General features: G+C 41.6%; 2 protein-coding genes across 28 annotated transcripts in view; one reads left to right on the top strand and one right to left on the bottom strand.

Moving 5' to 3' along the window:
- Positions 1-334: 334 nt before the first annotated feature.
- dctn1a (dynactin 1a) lies at positions 335-13,050 on the bottom strand. 25 transcript variants are annotated; one of them, XM_020095758.2, is made up of 32 exons: positions 12,892-13,039; positions 11,095-11,160; positions 10,798-10,992; positions 10,094-10,175; positions 9,956-9,987; positions 9,549-9,569; positions 9,014-9,037; positions 8,099-8,182; positions 7,460-7,612; positions 7,273-7,296; positions 6,692-6,889; positions 6,362-6,566; positions 6,193-6,271; positions 5,736-5,895; positions 5,456-5,560; positions 5,054-5,245; positions 4,825-4,941; positions 4,560-4,712; positions 4,299-4,459; positions 3,907-4,075; positions 3,721-3,789; positions 3,414-3,626; positions 3,104-3,265; positions 2,814-2,945; positions 2,575-2,700; positions 2,325-2,467; positions 2,041-2,207; positions 1,656-1,777; positions 1,370-1,565; positions 1,195-1,268; positions 1,018-1,107; positions 335-933 (listed from the first exon to the last, which is right to left on the bottom strand). In XM_020095758.2, the coding sequence occupies exons 2-32, from the start codon at positions 11,134-11,136 to the stop codon at positions 796-798; spliced, it is 3,828 nt and encodes a 1,275-aa protein (XP_019951317.2). In that variant the 5' UTR covers positions 11,137-11,160; positions 12,892-13,039; the 3' UTR covers positions 335-795. The 25 variants fall into 25 exon arrangements, with proteins under 25 accessions (XP_019951317.2, XP_069374710.1, XP_019951314.2 ...); XM_069518609.1 differs by having other exon boundaries at positions 1,656-1,774; XM_020095755.2 differs by lacking the exon at positions 12,892-13,039 and adding an exon at positions 12,061-12,208.
- Positions 13,028-16,935, top strand: part of tdrd7b (tudor domain containing 7 b) — a 19,118-nt gene continuing 15,210 nt past the window's right edge. The window contains exons 1-4 of one of the 3 annotated variants that reach the window (XM_069518621.1): positions 13,028-13,160; positions 13,867-14,148; positions 15,785-15,991; positions 16,543-16,687. In XM_069518621.1, the coding sequence (XP_069374722.1) occupies positions 13,945-14,148; positions 15,785-15,991; positions 16,543-16,687 (556 nt within the window). In that variant the 5' untranslated portion in view covers positions 13,028-13,160; positions 13,867-13,944. Of the gene's footprint in view, positions 13,161-13,267; positions 14,149-14,406; positions 14,532-15,784; positions 15,992-16,542; positions 16,688-16,935 lie in introns of those variants that run through there. The other 2 variants (XM_020095390.2, XM_069518622.1) reach the window with 2 other exon arrangements.

Below are 16,935 nucleotides of genomic sequence, written 5' to 3'. Positions count from 1 at the left end.
AAACACTAAACTAAACTCTTGTTCACGTTTGAGGGAACTCAATAACCTGGGGTCAGTAGCAGGTTTAAGAGATTGCTGTGGTGTGATGAGATGGCACCAGCATGTCAGCAGTGTTGTCTACATCTACTGAGGATAATGAGATTAGAATTCAAAAATGTTTCTGTACATGATTGTGGGGAAGGTGTAGGTACATCTTCACAACCAGACATTGGACCCTTATATAGACTAAATGTTGGAGCAGCTCATTTTTTTCAACAACACAGTAAAGCCTGTCAATACACAGTTAACAGGCTTTACTTTTCATGAGTCAAAATGAACACAGACACGTTCATAATAATTGCTCTAAGGTGAATTGCTTTCTTTTATTGTCTGAATTACTACAAATACTCCATTACGAGAACAAGCACTGGTTTGGGAATAACTTCTATAACAAATATTTTTATTATTACAAATAGAAAAGATAAAAAGAGAAGAAACTAAAGAGGTGTGAGCACAGTAAAAAATATTTGTAGTTTTCCCCATTTCCACAAAGAGTAAGCAAAATTTGTGTGTACAAACAGTTTCTGTGACTAAAACAAGGGTCGAATCCACTTTGCACTTCTTTCAAAAATAATTAAACACCAATCATTTTTACGTGCCTTAGTTTTATTAGTGCTGACTTAATTTTGCAAATTCTGGATACAATTTCCTGAGAAGAGCGAAAAGCAAAGGAGAGAAATTGAGAATGTCAAGTGGAAGATGGAATTAGAATAAAGAAAAGATTTTCTTGATGTTCCTTCAATCTCGGCTGTGCTCCTACACCATCAGGAGGCTGTGTACTTGCTGTAGCTGCTGCTGGGATAGGACGAGGCGGTGGACTTGTTCGTGTCCGCGGATGCATGGAATGGAAACACGACCCACAAGCACCGTATTCCCCTGCTTTTCTTCCTTGGCCTAAGAAAGAACAGAGACGGACAAGAAATCATTTTACATGTTCCATTTCTTTCACTGACAAAGTCTAGTGCTGTATGCTTTTACCTTAACAAAGGACGACACTGGGAATGTGGCGAAGTCAGAGGAAGCCTTGGCTCCACGCTGATGCGTGACCACATGTTCAGCTACTTCTCCCTGAAAGACAAGTTTCCAAATGTTTTGTTTGTGCCTTTTAGCTTATTGACACGCTAAGGAGAAGAGCTTGGATTCTGAAGTTGTCACCTTGAGTTTGTCCAGAGCATCACTGAGGTTCTGCAGTCGAGCCGTCTGCTCCAGCAGCTGGGAACTGGCACTAACTGAGAGAAAAAATGCGAGGGGGGACAGAAATTGAAGCAAAGTGACCTAAATTACATTTTAAACAGCAGCTTATTAAAAGGTAAAATATGTCTGCACACACCTGTTGTCTTCCCAGTGATGTCCACCACTTTAAACTCTGCACTCAGCTTGAGCAGTGTCGCCAGCAGTTGGTCAGTCCTGCGATAGATGCCTGTGTTCAGTCCCCCTGGAGGCATGGAGCTTTCTTTGGACACTTGTGGCAGTTTGGGGGGGCAGAGTGGAGGCAGGGAGGCCAGCTGGGCTCTCATCTTCTCAGCCTGTGGTCAAATATACTTTTGGTCAATATTACCACTGTTCAGACATCCAGCCGAGCACAACATAATGACACAAACGCCAAACACGTGTACCTTGAGTCTGTTGTTTTCATTCTTGAGGTGTTTGATGCCCAGTCTCTGAGCCTCGACCTGCTGCCGGAGGAGGGGAGAGTCCACCACCTGCACTGGCCCCGCCATGGATGGAGGCAGCCCTGCTGGACAGAGGAGGGAAGAAAGGTGACATATAAATCACTGACACCCTGTGCTGCTCCTCTGACATTTCATTGTCTTTTTCGCTCAATTTAAAGACTTAGTAATTTCCCAAATCTGATTGATGTCATTGTACCATTGTTGCAGTAGCACTTTACACCAACGACAAGCAAAAGATGATAACGTTATCAGCTTACTGACGCAGCTTTTCAGTAAATTACAACTTTTCAAACTATGTACAAATGCTCATAACCACAGAGTACTTTACCTCCTGCAGATCCTTGAACAATGGAGGCTATACCAGAGGCAGACGGGGCTCTTAGGCCTTCGATGGTCATCTTTGATTGGTTATTGATGCGTTGTTTCAGCTCTGCCTTCTCTGCCTCCAGCTGGTCGATATCAGCCTGCAGAGCATCCATTGTCTCCTCAAACTCCCTGAAGATGAGGAGAAAAGAGGCCAATGAGGAGGAAAATCAGCAGCGCCAGAGAGAAAAAAAGGGCACGTAAGAGAAAGATAAAAACTGAAATGTGTTTGTATCTAATGGTTCGTACTTCTCTTTCTTCTTCAGCAGGGCGAGATTCTCGCTGAGTTTGGTCTGGATCTTCTCCACCCGTTCATCTGCATCTTTGGTGGAGGTGTCCAGCTTTTTCTCTAGCAGGCTCAGGCGGACGTTGGCCTCACTCAGCTCCTCACCCTGGAGGGAATAAGAATTCTTCTGATTTCTAACTGACAGGCTTATTATTAAAACTTAATTTCTCAGACAAAATTGTCTTTTTGCAGGTGTTTTCTTCAATTTGTTACCTTGATCTTAAGAGACTTCTTGACCTCCTTGATGACTGTGTCTCTGTCTTCTAGTTTAACACCTAGACCCTCAGCATCAGTCATCTCAGCCCTGACGGTGGCAGCTCTCGTTTCCACAGGAGGAGTCTGAAGACGAAGGGGAAGATAATAACAAGTTGAGTAAATGGGAAGGAAGTGACAGAGGATTTAAATATTCTTTGAATTCAGTGAACTATGTGATACACAAGGCCTGCAAATACCTTGCCCTGAGGTTTGTCAGCATCATACTCTCCTTCCTGCATGGCTGTAGCCATCTTGTTCATGGTAGCAATGACAGAGCTGCAGGATTGACGCAGACACTCTGGGCCACTCAGGCCATGGGAGCCATACACCTTAGCGGAGAAAAAAAGTATTTAAATAAAAAAATCAGGAGATAACCTAAAAATCCATAAGCAACATAACAATAGTTGCTTCTTACAATCACTCTCAAAACAGTAATTTAAAGATAAGATTCCATATCCTTCAAATGGCACATGAGTATTCATAGTACCTGATCCACAACGTTGCAGGCAATATCCTCCAGCTTGAGAGCGTTGAGACCCTCTTGTTCTGCCAGCGGAGCAACCATCTGAGCCCCAGCTGCAGCCACCTCCTGCAGCACGGCCACCGCACGGGTCAGCTGGCGCCTACACTCTGTCAGCGTCTCTGACACCTTCCAATCATACAAGAGATAAACTTTAATGGTACGTTACAGAAAGGAAACAGGTCAAAGCTACTTCAGATTTAGCTTCATACAGGAACAAAACTGTGTAAGTACACTTCTATGTGCACATGTGCATTTTTTTCATTTGAACCCATACCTCTGGTCCAAAATTGAGAGCAGCAGGTACTCCAACCACATCTGTTCCAGGCATGCGACGGCGGATCTTCTTACAGAATTGTCTGATATCCGAACACGAAGTGTCCAGGTCCTTCAGAAGCACAGCAAGGCCAGAGCTTTCCTGACCTGCAGCCAGGAACGCCCGCAGACGAGCCACCTCCACTCCCATGGAGTCCAATGCGGTCTGGATAAACTGGATGTGACAGTGTGAAATGCAAAGTTAGGAAACAGTTCTGCTTTACTTTCCTCAACAGAAATAAGTCAACCACTGAAGAAGCTTCACGTACCTTGATGTGGTCAGCCAGCTGCACTGTGCAGTCCTCAGTGTGATCTGCCAGATGGACACTGTACAGTTGCTGGAAAACAAAACAGTGAGTTACTCTTCTACAACAAAATCTAATATCATGTTTGTATATAAATGAATAGATAAAGACTGTTAAAGTCCTATACAGCTGTTTTTTTGTTTTTATTACCTGGTAGTACTTGATGGCCTTGGTCAGGGGCTCCACCTGAACAGTCTCATCCAATTGGTCTTTATGCAGCAGGTCAATGAAATAATCCAGGGAGCGCTCATGGAAATTCATTTCAGAGTAAAGTGTACCCATGCGCTTAAAAACCTCTATGTTGCAGGTGTTCAGAGCCCTAGAACAAAAGCAGGGAAGATAGGAAGGAATAGATGGAGCACAAGTTGTTTATGAATAAGGTTTAAATTGACACAGCAACAGATTCTCATTATTCTAGACAAGCGTAATATTTCTTTCACTTGTGAAAAACAATAATCCAATAGAACTATAGTCAACCTCTTTTATTGCCAACATCTTAGAAACACTACTTTATACATAAGTGATGAAGCTGCGGTGCGTACTGTTCATATTTGTGCAGGGTGGCCTGCAGCAAGCACAGGGAGTACACCAGTCCTGAGGCAAAGCTGCGCTGTTCTCCTGGAGGTCCTCTGAGCCCTGCCCCCGGCACCAGGTTCCCGTTCAAGTCAAACTTCTCCTGGGCTTGTTTACTGAGGAGCTCAGCCTGTCAGGTTAGAAGATATAAATACATCTTGTCGTAGTTACATAAACAGAGAGGGCACAACAATATGAATTTTACGAAAATGTCCTGTACATATTCATACCTTGCAGATGAGCCTGGGGATGAGAAGAAGGACCAGAATACAGTCATGATCTCCACCATGACGGAGAAAGGAGTCTGGCATGAAGGAGGTAAGGAGGGACACCTGTCTGTTTAATTGAGCCACTTCCATTTTCCTCAGCTCCATCTCAATGGCCTGGAGACACAAATATGTCGTTTTTAAGTGAGAGAATGAAAGACAAAGAGCACACTGATCTCAACAAGGTAAAACTGGTCAATTACGATCAGTCTTAGTGACGGTCTCCTACCTTGGCATAGGCCTTGGTCTCTGCAAACTTGATCTTGAAGTCAAACAGTTCTGCGGGCGGCTGTTGAACTTGCTCAGCATTGGCATTCTGCTGGCTGATCAGGTCCCGATTGGCATCCTATGTGCAACGGGAAAAAAGGACACATGGCTTTAGTGCATCCACTTGCCAATGTGTCTACATCAAACTAACTTCCGAGAGCACAGGTGTTAATTTCCCTCTTTCCACCTACCTGCAACCTGGTAGTGAGATCCCTATATTTGCTGATGGTCTGCTGGTAATCAGCCACAGTCTCCTGAGCAGCCTCCACTCGTTTTTCAGCTTCTCTGACCTTTGCACCACCCATGTCGAGCTGCTCTCTCAGCTCCATTTCAGTCTCCCTTGCATTCTCCTGGAGCTCATCATTCATCTCGTTGATCGCCTCCTGTTGGTGAAGGAAAAAACACAAGCATTGTGTAAAGGACCGAAGGTGGTGACCATACCCTTCTTCTGGTTACTGGACTTTATAAATTTTGGGATGTGAGATTTTATTCTGGATTTCTTCTTCAAATGGGAATCACACTGTGAATACATGGACATAATGAAAACAAAGTAATGTATGTAGATTAGAAATGTCACTCATGTGAATACTGACCAGATCAGTGACTGTTTCTCTCAGCTCTCTGACTTTCTCCTCCAAGTCAAGGTTCCTCTCTGTCAGCGTCTCAACCATCTCCTCTGAGCCCAGAGCAGCATCCACCTGGAACAACACAGGCAAATGTATATGTAGTTAGATTCTGAGAGGAATAACAAACAAAAACAGTCCATGTTCCTTTTAAACACCTACACCTGAACGGAGGGAATGATTTCTCTGTCAGCTATTACATTTAATTTAAGTAATCTATTGAAAGTAGCCATTTCCTCCACGAGTTTACCTGCTCCTTCAGTTCATCAATAGTGGCCTCTGCCAGCTTGACTTCTTCCTGCAGTTTTTCCTTCTGAGTCCTCAGAGTGTCCAGCTCAGTGTTCTTCTTCTCCATCTGCTTCTGCAGCTTCACATGTTCCTGTTTCTCTGAGGCAGACAGGTCACGCATCCTGAGAAAGAACATTTTTTTATTAGGTGCAGACCAAACTACTGACAACTACATGATTTCATGCAAGTTACCAGTGAACTGACATGGTGGCCCTACAAGTATTTCACATCTACAGTAAACTGAAACTTTTCTGGGGATGCTGAATAGCAAGGTGAGGTTATGTTAGCTGTCCTCTCTCTCCCCTTAGTGTATGAGTAGTTCCTAAATGTGGTATTAATATAATTATAACTAGAGTTAACAAACAAGATATCGCTACTTTCATTTTTCTACTTCAATCTATAGGAGCATTTTATCCAACCTGACTAGAGCCTCCTTCAGTCTGCTGTTCTGTTCCTCCAGCTGCTTGACATGGTAACTTGAGGCAGCTCCATCTGAGCCTACGAAACAGAAAAGGTAGGATACTCAACTCAAAGACAGAAAAGAAGAATAGAATGAAGCTTTTTTGATAGCGTGAGTAGTGCAAAAACCTTTCTCTGAAATCTCATGTCTAAGAATCTCCAGGTCCATGGAGAGCTCATCTACTTTCTCTTTCAGACTGTCCACCTCCACTTGCAATGACTCCGCTCGCTCCTCCGCCATTTCTTTGTCCAGTGTTGCCATCTCAATGGCGTCGGCCGTGTCTGACATCTCCTCCATGTAGCGGTCCTTGGATTCCTGTGCATCGCGGGCTTCCTGGAATTTGAAAGTAAATGTGGCATCAGAAATATTTCCCTGATAACTGAAGAGCTGTGTCTTTCATTTATAGGTATTTTGTATTAAGCAATAAGTATAAATACTATTATTTTTTTTCTTTGTACCTTCTTGACTTCTTTAAGCTGTTTCTGGAGGTCAGTCTGCTGCTCCTGCATTTTTATCTTCCATTCCTGAAGCTGCTCCAGCTGGATCTTGTGTTTTTCAAGCTCCTTCAGTTTGGCCTTGTCCTCTGTCCTCTTCATCTTCAGCGTCTCCAGCTTCTCCTCCAGGTCTTTGACCTGACCTCGCAGTGATTCCTCCTCCTGAGAAGGAAGATGGAAAACAGGAGGGCACAACAGGCTAGTGAGATAAAAGATCCTGCAGTTTAAATGTTCTGTCCTTAGCTGAAGGTAAAAAAGGACTTCATTCATTTTCCAAGAGGAAGATGTTAAATGCAAACCTAAAAACATTGATGCACAATGTAGAAGGATTTATTCATTCCCTCTAAACCCATTGGTGAATTGACAATTTCATTCAGTGTTTCATAAGTTAAAACATGCATCCCCATGAAAACCACTGTGAGGAGATTACAAAACCATAATTAATTATTGAAAGGGTGCGCTGAGGGTCATTTTGCCCACTTTATGTTATGAGTTTGTTAGTAAACCCTTGCCAGGTATCACCAGCATGCATTTGACCACTCTACCTGTTTGGAAATGGGAGGTTCCGCCTGGGCAAACAATGACAACATGGATGAAATGGGATTTATTATATGATATGGGGAAAAAAGGATGGAGACATTCTGACAAAACTGGAAGTACTGGAAATGAATTAAATCCATATAAAATGAGTACAAACACTAAAATAAACTTTTATAATTTTCAGCGAACTACCTTGCTCGGAGTAGCAGGGACTGGGGCTGCGACTGGCGCAGGTGACCCGCTGGGCTGAGGCACGATGGGAGCTCCCAGTGCACCCTGATGGGAGGTCAGTCCAACTTCACTGACATCACCAGACAGCGAGGACGACAGGCTCTCACGAGATGTCTGTTGATAATGGACGGTAAGTGTCAGATAGTGTCTTGAAGGAGGATATGAGAGTTAAAAGAAAGGAGGAAGGAAGGAGTGAGGGAGAACGCGAGTTAAATCATTGAAATATTATAAATTATGCATGCATCATTAAGTGGTATTAACTAATGCTGATACATAAAAGAGCTTTCCCACAGTGAGCAGACAACTTTAAAGAACCCAGTGAATATACCAGACTAAGCCAATGCTTCTGTATTCATCCTGTAAAAGCTTATATAATAATACGATAATGTATATTCCGAGATAAAACAGTTCACCTTTCCCCAAAGGTTTCCTCGAAGGTCAGCAAGACACAAGTAAGAGTTTGTTGAAATGGCAGAGCCCTGTTTAGGTGCCAAGACAAACTAAGAAGTCCCCCGAGTTCTGTGACCAAACATTTCACCACTCCCTGTCACCACTCCCTGTGAAACGGCAGGTGATGTTCTCTGACATGACAGAGCGTACCGTCAGTGGCAGGCTGGGGCGGCCGGTGGAACGCACCAAGAGGGAGGGGAGGGATGTGGCAGGTGTGAGACGTGGCGTGCTCCACTGCCAGTGCGATCAAAATTGTGTTAGGACTCTAAACAGTTATTTTTTAAACTGCAAAATAAGTCTGCTAATACAAAACTGAATCTTTTTCTGTTGATTTCTTCTACACCAAAAGATTTTAAGACAGTGTTTTAGTTATTCTTATGTTATACATGTAATGGTTACAAATCCACATAAAACAAGCAAAAAAATATATTACTTAGCATGTTGCTTTGTGTCATACGAAATAATCATTATCTTTGTAAACATAACAGTGAATAAACATTATATGCAGAATTATATACAGGAGAATCTTTTTCTCTAAGAACAAGTGATTATTAACGCTTTTTATTAATTTAATAGATAAATTACAATGTGCTGACGTCTAATCTGACTGCCACTACATTTTCACAAAATAAAAGACGATATCATTTATAGCAACTATCTCTTCAGTAGGAAATGGAAATAGGAAAAAAGAGGCCCTCCTGAACAGTCTGACTGTGCAGTCATGCTGAATCCATTTATAAGGTGGAAGGTATGTCAACAGCATCAGCAACAATGCAAAGGATCATTATTCAAAGGAAAAATGTTGTGAAATTCTCAACATAATTGTACTCTCAAAGTTGTGCTTATTAAACTAATATAATCTTGGTTGCCTTCTCCAAAACACATACTTCTTATCTTACTAGACAAAAAACAATCCTTGGCTTTCTGAAGCATTCAAGATATTCAAAGCTGTATTCTTATCACCCTCACAAGTTGAAATAGTGAAATAAAGCGTTTTAGAAGGAACTCCTGTTTTAAATTATTCTGTTTTGAAGCACCTCCCCTGCCCACTGTAGACAAGCTCACCTTGGCAGAGCGGCGGGTAGTAGACTGGAGGAGAGGAGGAGGTGATTGCAGAAAGAGGGATGGACACACACACAGATATACACACACATCCAGTGGTGACGCAAGATAAGAGATAAGCAGCACATAATAAGCATACATCTGTTAGTTTATTCCACTGAGCACAGGTCTGAAGGCGGCATGCAATATTTCAAAGAAGTTATTCTTCATGAATCAAGGAACAAGACGTGTGAATTCATGCAACAAAGTCACAACTGTGACAAAATTTCAATTAGTTGTGAGGCCAAGTGGACAAAGACACCATCATGATGAATTTAACATGGTCATAATTTTGTTCTTTTGTTTTTTATGCTGGATGATTTCACCGGAATAAAATGAGTAAAAGTGAGAAAACGAAAAACGTCTCGTGCACAAAACCAAAAAGAGAAAACTGTGAAAATGAATGATCAATAAGTGATGTGCAAAATGTGAGTCCGCACATTAGTATGATTAGCAACAACCAAAGCAAAGAAAATATTTTAGATTGAAATATTTCTACCTTCTTAACATTCATTGGTGTCTGTGAAAAGTATTCAGAAAAACACAAATGGGACATCAACCCAAAGCTGAGGTAAAACCATAGACTGTATATAAAGAGGGTACAACAGATAAATTATAAAGTGAAATTAAAAGGGAAAAAAAAAAGACAAAAACTAACACAAAGCATTTCTGGTCAGGAAAACACTGCATATGTCAGAGAGAGGGTTGATAGTCATATCACCCCTCTTTGAAATTTATTTATTTGCTTTTAATAGGTTTAATTAAGTTTGTTCCGTACATTTAAAGCAGTATAACTGCTCTGGACAGGGCAGGTATTACCTTTAAATATTCTAAAGCTGAGTCATGAAAACAAAAAAAGATAATTATATAACAAATAAAAAACAAAGGCAGCAGATTGTTGCCTACCTGTTTGGATGTTTTTGGAGTCTCTGGAATTTCTGGAGGAAACATTAAGTATCCATATTATCATTTACTGTTATTATTATTCACTTTGATGTGCCACTTTAAGTACGAATTTCAGACGCAACTGTGTTCTTGTCTTACCTTTTTGTCTGAGAATCTTGGCAAGAGCAAACTCAGGAGTATCTGGTGAGGTGGCACTGGAGCCCTCTTCCACCACCTGAAGCTATACGTACACACACACCCACACACAAGAATGTGATCACAACAACATACAAGCATCAAGGGGCAGAGGCAGTAACAAGAACCTTTAATTTTTTATTAGTAAATGCTGAAATAGAAATGTTTTGCAGAAATATAAAACTACTGACACTCCCTACTAGCATTAGGGATTGGTATCATGACTTAAACTGTACTACTACGAGTATTACTGCCTATAGATCCAGGAATTTATTGGTACGCAGCGGCACTAATTGTTTTATAGCATGGGCCCACAGTTCTAATCCTGTATTCACACTTTATGAGACACACTCGATATATCTTGGCCAGTGTGACCAAGGAACATTTTTTGTCACACTTCACAAATATTTGGTCCCACTCTGGAGCCCTGCTGTATGTTTTAATAATTTATGTTCTAATCAACTGTCGTATTGGACAAATCCTTATTTTTAAAAGTTACGTCTCTGTTAAAACAATGACAACCATGCTGCCAAACCACTCTCAACCAAGCATGTGAAGCAATCCATGTGATTACATGGTTGAAAGCAGACTGCAGTGTACATGATCACAACACTTGTGAGCACAACATACACTACATCATTACATCAAAACATATTTATTTGACTAACCTGCGACTGTCTGACAAATATCCCATGATTTTCCTCACAGGTGAAGTAGCGTTTCCCCTGCACGGTGCCATCATTCTTGCCTTTTGGCTCATCAAGTATAACACCCACCCATTTCCCAGAGGCAAAGAGGGTGGCGCCGATGTAGGCGACAGTGCCGCGCTGACCCTTCCCTGTCACCTCTACTGTAGAGCCAATCTAGGAAAAGGTAAACACAAGAAGAGTGAGTTGTTATGTTCTAGTTAAAAGTAATTTCTTTATTTATGTTTCTTTTTTTTTTTTTCTTGAGAGTTGACCCACCTTTGGAGGTTTACCACTCTCCACTATTCCTGCACTGCTCATTTTGCTGATCAGTGCGCTGGTCAGCTGAAGGGGAAAGAGAAAGAAGAGGAAGGTTAGTTACCAATGAGAGTGAGGAGTGTGGTGGAGCAAGGTGGCAATGAAGAAGAAGGGTGAAGTCATTTAATTTCAGAGAATTTATTGTTAACATGTCATAATGTCTTAGACATTTTATCTTTTTTATGTGAACTAATTCTGATCAAATAGATTAAGCTTAAGAAGAGTATGAGATTTTTCTAATATTATCTATCAGACCTCTAAAATTCAAGGATAAATAGTGTTGTTTATAATGCCCCATAATTCTCTCATTAAAAATGTTCGGTAACAAGTTAGTCCTAAGGCCACAGAGCACAGAAACACAATCATGCACCCAGTCATATGTCTAGGTCTCAACAGACCTCCTTATAAACAAGCCATATCTCTGCCTTGCTCACACAAAGATGCTCATTCAGGACAAACTAGGACTGCGGTTGAGTGTAATCCTTTAATAGAGCTGTAGGGACATGTGAATTCATGCTGACTCACAGTTTTAAACTACAGGGCAGAAAACTGGATGGAAAAGGGTTTATCAAAGCTCTATGGTAGATGCTGTGGCAAAGGGTTTTGTTAGTTTAAGAGAAGCAGAGACAGTTTTACAGAATCCTCTAAAATGAATACAACTGAAAGCAGTGAAATAGGAACAATGGGTTAAACGTAAGGACAGGAATTTCATCTTCCATACAGGATAATCAAGACTTTCCAAAAAAACATTATTACAGATTTTATCTGATGAAGATGCAAACCTACAACCACTTTATGGTGAGTGTCACAAACTCTTGCTTTTTAAATAACAATGGTACAACTTCTAATGATCAAATGCATGAATCAAAATGAGCATTGATGCACTAAATAAAACATTATTTGATGAGTATTGATCATGTTACTCACCCTGGGGGTATAGGAATGTCGCCTGTTTAAAGCCATGATTGAAAATTAGTATAATTTCACCTCCAGTATTAAGATACGATTCAAATGCTACTTTTCCTCTGTTTTCACATTCCTTCCTCTTCTCCGGGAGAGAAGGACAATACATGAGGAGGATTTTAGGGAGGGATCCTAGAGGTCTGTCACGTCACTGAAAGAGGAGGGAGGATGGGGAACTAGCTGCTGTCTCCCACAGATGCTAGCTTTACTGTTTTCATTGAGTCCACTCAATTAACTAGCCCAACCTCTATATAACCTCTTTATACATTTAACCATTTCATGTACTGTGAGATTAACCATTTAACAAATGCCAACAATGAACTCTTAACCATACAGTCAGTCACCAGCTGGCAAACGATGGCTAACGTTAGCTAGCTTGCAGCTGTTATTTTGAAGGCCTGGAACGAATTGTTTTTAGCTGCTTGTTTTGTTTGCCATAAAACCACATATGGGTTAGGTATAGCATCACAGGTTCCAAAAGATTCTTGACAAAAAAAGGACAAAGAAATAAATGGAGACATAGGAAACATACAGTGATGGCAATACAGCTATATAACGTTGGACATATGGCACTGCATCGTTAGCTTGAGTCACGCTCTAAAATAGACATTGAAGCACGACACTACTTTAAAACAGCTCAGCTAACGCTTTAGTTGGGAATCAGATTTCAGCTTTGTTAGCTTTGTTAACGTTGAACCACTTGACAATTGGGCTGCCAACGTTAGCAAGAAAGCTAAAGTCATACAGCGAGTTAACGTCGAACATAAAATATCAGCTTTCTGTAACTTCACCCACCTGGCATACACAGAGATCCCTGACTTTAAATAAATCTCCTTGGTCCGAACATGCAGACAGTCAATTAAACCCTGTTGTTATTTTTTTGGCAACCTAGCTTGGAAAATCCTCCAGCCTGTTCCGGTTTTGACAGGTCACTTCCGGTGGCCTGACAGCCCAAAGATAAAAGAAGAAGAAGAAGGGGGAGTGGAACTTAGCGCCCCCAGTGGCCGTGTGGACTTCGTGATTAATCACTCAGCTGTAGACCCACAGTCCTCTGCAGTGATGGGGTTTGTTGCCTTTCTCTTGCATTTTTTACTTATTGTGGTTTATTTTTTGGCCCTGTGCTGTCATTATTGTCACCAAAGCTGTGACAAAAGCTGTACAATAACCTCTAGTTAAAAACGTTTAATCATAGTGTAAATTATAAGTGTAAAATAAACAAAAACAGGAATCAATGAGAGGTCCTGAGTGTTCCCATTGTCACAGAGCTTTTTGCTCTCTAATCTGTAAATCTCAGCACACAGGGTGCTTGTTAAGTGAGATTTCAATTCAATCCATTGATAAGAATGATTGGGGGAAAGGGGTCAAAGTAACACAATGAAAAGCTTAATCAATATTATCTGAGGTTTTTAAACCAAATGTAGTCTTATCACTAATTTATCCATTAGATATTTAAGCAGAACCATAGTTTAAACGTAGTTAGTGACAGAGAATCAAGTAATGGGAATGGCAGATGCATGTAGCCTAAATGTGCAACCAAACATCATTCAAAAAATAGTTTGCCGAATATAAAGTAGACTAGAGAATAAAAATAGTTCCAGCTTCCAGATTTTCATTATGAGAGGCCAAAGTCAGAAAACTATTCGGATGCCATCTTTTCGCAGATGAATATATAATGGGAATAATTGTTACTGGTGTTTAATCTGCTTTGCTTTAATACTCTAATGTATTTTACGAGGATAAGAGGTTGTGTGGACATGTTTGCCTTGTCAGAGAAGAGCAGTGAGAAAGATTGGATGATAAGAAGTAAAAGCTCAGCACACTGCAGCTACACTCCCACAGCAGAAGGTGATGGACAGGAGACGTGTCTCTGGATGCACGTTGACGTGTAATCAGACGGAGGCCCAGGCACAGCGGACCAATCAGGAGGCGGAGGAGAGGCAGGCAGAGGACCGGCTGACAAACACACGGGGACAGAGCTCCGGCCGCAGCCCCGCGGCGGTGACAGCGAGTGGACCCGATCCTGACCTCACCGTGCCGGCGCTTCAGAGCAAGGTATGGTGCTTTTTCTATCATTTGTGTCGTTGCTATTATTATTGACTTTTACAACAATCACTTTGCAAAGTTTTACCAGGTGATCATTTCCCCCTCTTCCACAGTCCCGGCCAGGATGGCTCGAAAACCTTCAAGCCAACTAGGACACAAATATGTGTTTCTGGTTGTGACTTTCAAAATAATACCGTGTGTGACTGGTGTGCATCGCAGCAGCCATTCCGTGAGGGCGTGATCGTTTTATTTTGTAGAGGATGTTCATGTGCCTTCATACCGAAGGTCTCATCCGGTCGCGAGCTTGACGAACCGCTGCCGTGGAGGATTTAACTCGGTGTCGCGCGCTGTGTTGTTTTCCTGCGCGGACACTTCGTGGAGTCCAGAAGTGTGTGAGTGTGTGAGTGTGTCTGTCTGGAGCGGGGACACACAGGGTTACTCAGAGAATTAAAAAAGAAAGAGAAACTTCATCCACATAGTTCAGTGCTCACTGAGGGCGTGGAGTCCGAGTGCGACGCGTTACGTCACTCTGAGTTTCGCTGAGCCGAACAAATCAACAAGTGGCCTCAGTGCTGGAGTAGACAGCGTCCATGAGAACACTTCACTTGTTTACACGGAGACTTCTCACATTCAACTTGATCACTGCGCAGTCACCGTTTAGTTATAATTCTTCAGATAGATAGATGGATGGATGGATGGATGGGTAGCTAGAGAGAGAGATAGATGGATGGATGGATGGATGGGTAGGGAGAGAGGGAGAGAGAGATAGAAAGATCTGGATGGATGGGTAGGTAGAGAGATAGATGGATAGATAGATAAAAGAACTTCCGTGTGTTATATCAGCAATGTATCAGGCACACAACACACCAAGCAAAATGTAAAAATATAAAACCGATACAAAATATGAAACATAATATAAAACAAACTACATCTCATACACACATATTCAAGTTAAACAGAGTGTTCTCTGTCAGACACAGAGGTGAAGTGTTGTAAACCTTTCGTGCTCTGCTGAATGTTATACATTTCATGTGCACAAAGTGGCTAAATCAGTGGCACTAAAGTGTTTATCCGACAAGTCCAGTTCACTTGTTTTTCAGTGAAACGTATTCTCACATTTTTTTCTTCATCACTGTTCTTCTTGGGTTTCCAATTTCCAGGTATTTTTAATATATCAAACATATGTACTGATTTGTACTTTGCACTGTTTTTTATTATTTCCCGTAGAGGGTGACTAGAATAGAAACTGAAAGTTTTTCACTTCTAAAGGGGCGGAGTATAACTGGCTGCACAACAGGAGTTAATCGGGAGTATCTTGAACTTGAAGCACTTGTACAAAGCAATGTGTTCAGGGTAACACTTTATCACCTGGTGATTTGGTGGGATAATTTGGAAGAGCTAATCCACCAATAAATGCCTACTTAAAAGACAGATGAATGGAATACTACTTAAACACACTGCTTACTAAAAAAAAACTTTTATAACCAGTAAGCCAATGACCCAAAGGGTGTATTCAATCTAAATGCAAGCTGATGGAAGCTAAAGCTGAGTTCATGGCATAGTGTCGTTGTTGTGTTGTATATTTTTGTTTACATGCTTTATATGGAGTTTTTGATTGCTTACAAAGGAGCTGCATCTTTTTCAGATGGCTGACAGGGAGCTGGTGAAGAAGATGCTGCGGGCCATCCTCCAGGCCAACAAGAATGGAGTGTCGCTGTCACGTCTACAGTCAGAGTACAAGGAGCTCACCGGAGAGCAGATACCACACAAACAACTGGGACACAACCACCTGGACACACTGCTAGCTGGCATGTCGTCAGTTGTTCGCATGGAGCGCAACCGCTCTGGAGAGGTGTGTGTGTGTGCCTTGTTTGACTAGTGCCACAAAACATTTATGATATAGCTCATATAACAAATCCAGATGAAATTCATAAGCTGATGACAGCAGTTTGTTTACCAGTATTTGTTAGAGTAAGAGCTCCTATACAGTAATGACCTTTGCCCAAATGATGATGGCATATTCTTTGTGGGATTCTGACAATATATGGATCCGTTTTAAATGTGTCTGAGTGTTGTTGGAGCGCCCCATACAGGAAGGTATCCAATTACTGTATGTCACAACCAAAACTCAATTAAACATGTTGGAAAGGAGTCCTCTTTCAAATATATGGACCATAGCTATAGTTTACTTGCCAGGACAGTCTGCCTCAACCTTCTCAATGTCCTAGTAATTAGTTAAAAATGTTTTCCCATTTACCCAGTCAGGTTAAAACAATGATGATGCCAGTGATCCATTAAGTAGCATGAAATAATTATCCTGTGTGGCTAGTGGAGTCAACAGCTTCATCGACCTTGTGATCAGTTTTTGATATTATATATCCGTGTAACCCTCTCTCTCCTCAGATGGTCTATTTTGCCTCGGGGGCCAATGAGACGTCCCATATAGCCAAGGTGGTGGCTCGCCAGCGCAGCTCCAAGAAGACAGGCCGACCCCACCTGGTCAACACCCAGATGAGGGTCAAACCAGCAGCACCACTTGTCCTCAATGGTAAGATTTACTCAGAATTTGGGGGCAGTTGCACAGCTGCACAGCCATTTCTTTAGGAGGAGTGTTTGAAAACAGATCACACAGCCTTCGTGCATGTGGGAATTCACAATTTCTTCAACAGTCAACAAGTTGATGCTTACTGTAAATTAGGTAGGAACAGAAATGGCAAGGTAATAGCCCTAATGTAATTTTCAATGTGATTTTCATTATAGTATCCAAAAGGAATGTAATCCAGTTTACAAGCTGCA

Source organism: Paralichthys olivaceus, chromosome 22 (assembly GCF_024713975.1).
Source record: "Paralichthys olivaceus isolate ysfri-2021 chromosome 22, ASM2471397v2, whole genome shotgun sequence".
NCBI classification, from domain to species: domain Eukaryota; kingdom Metazoa; phylum Chordata; class Actinopteri; order Pleuronectiformes; family Paralichthyidae; genus Paralichthys; species Paralichthys olivaceus.
This window is presented reverse-complemented; position numbering and strand designations above follow the sequence as displayed.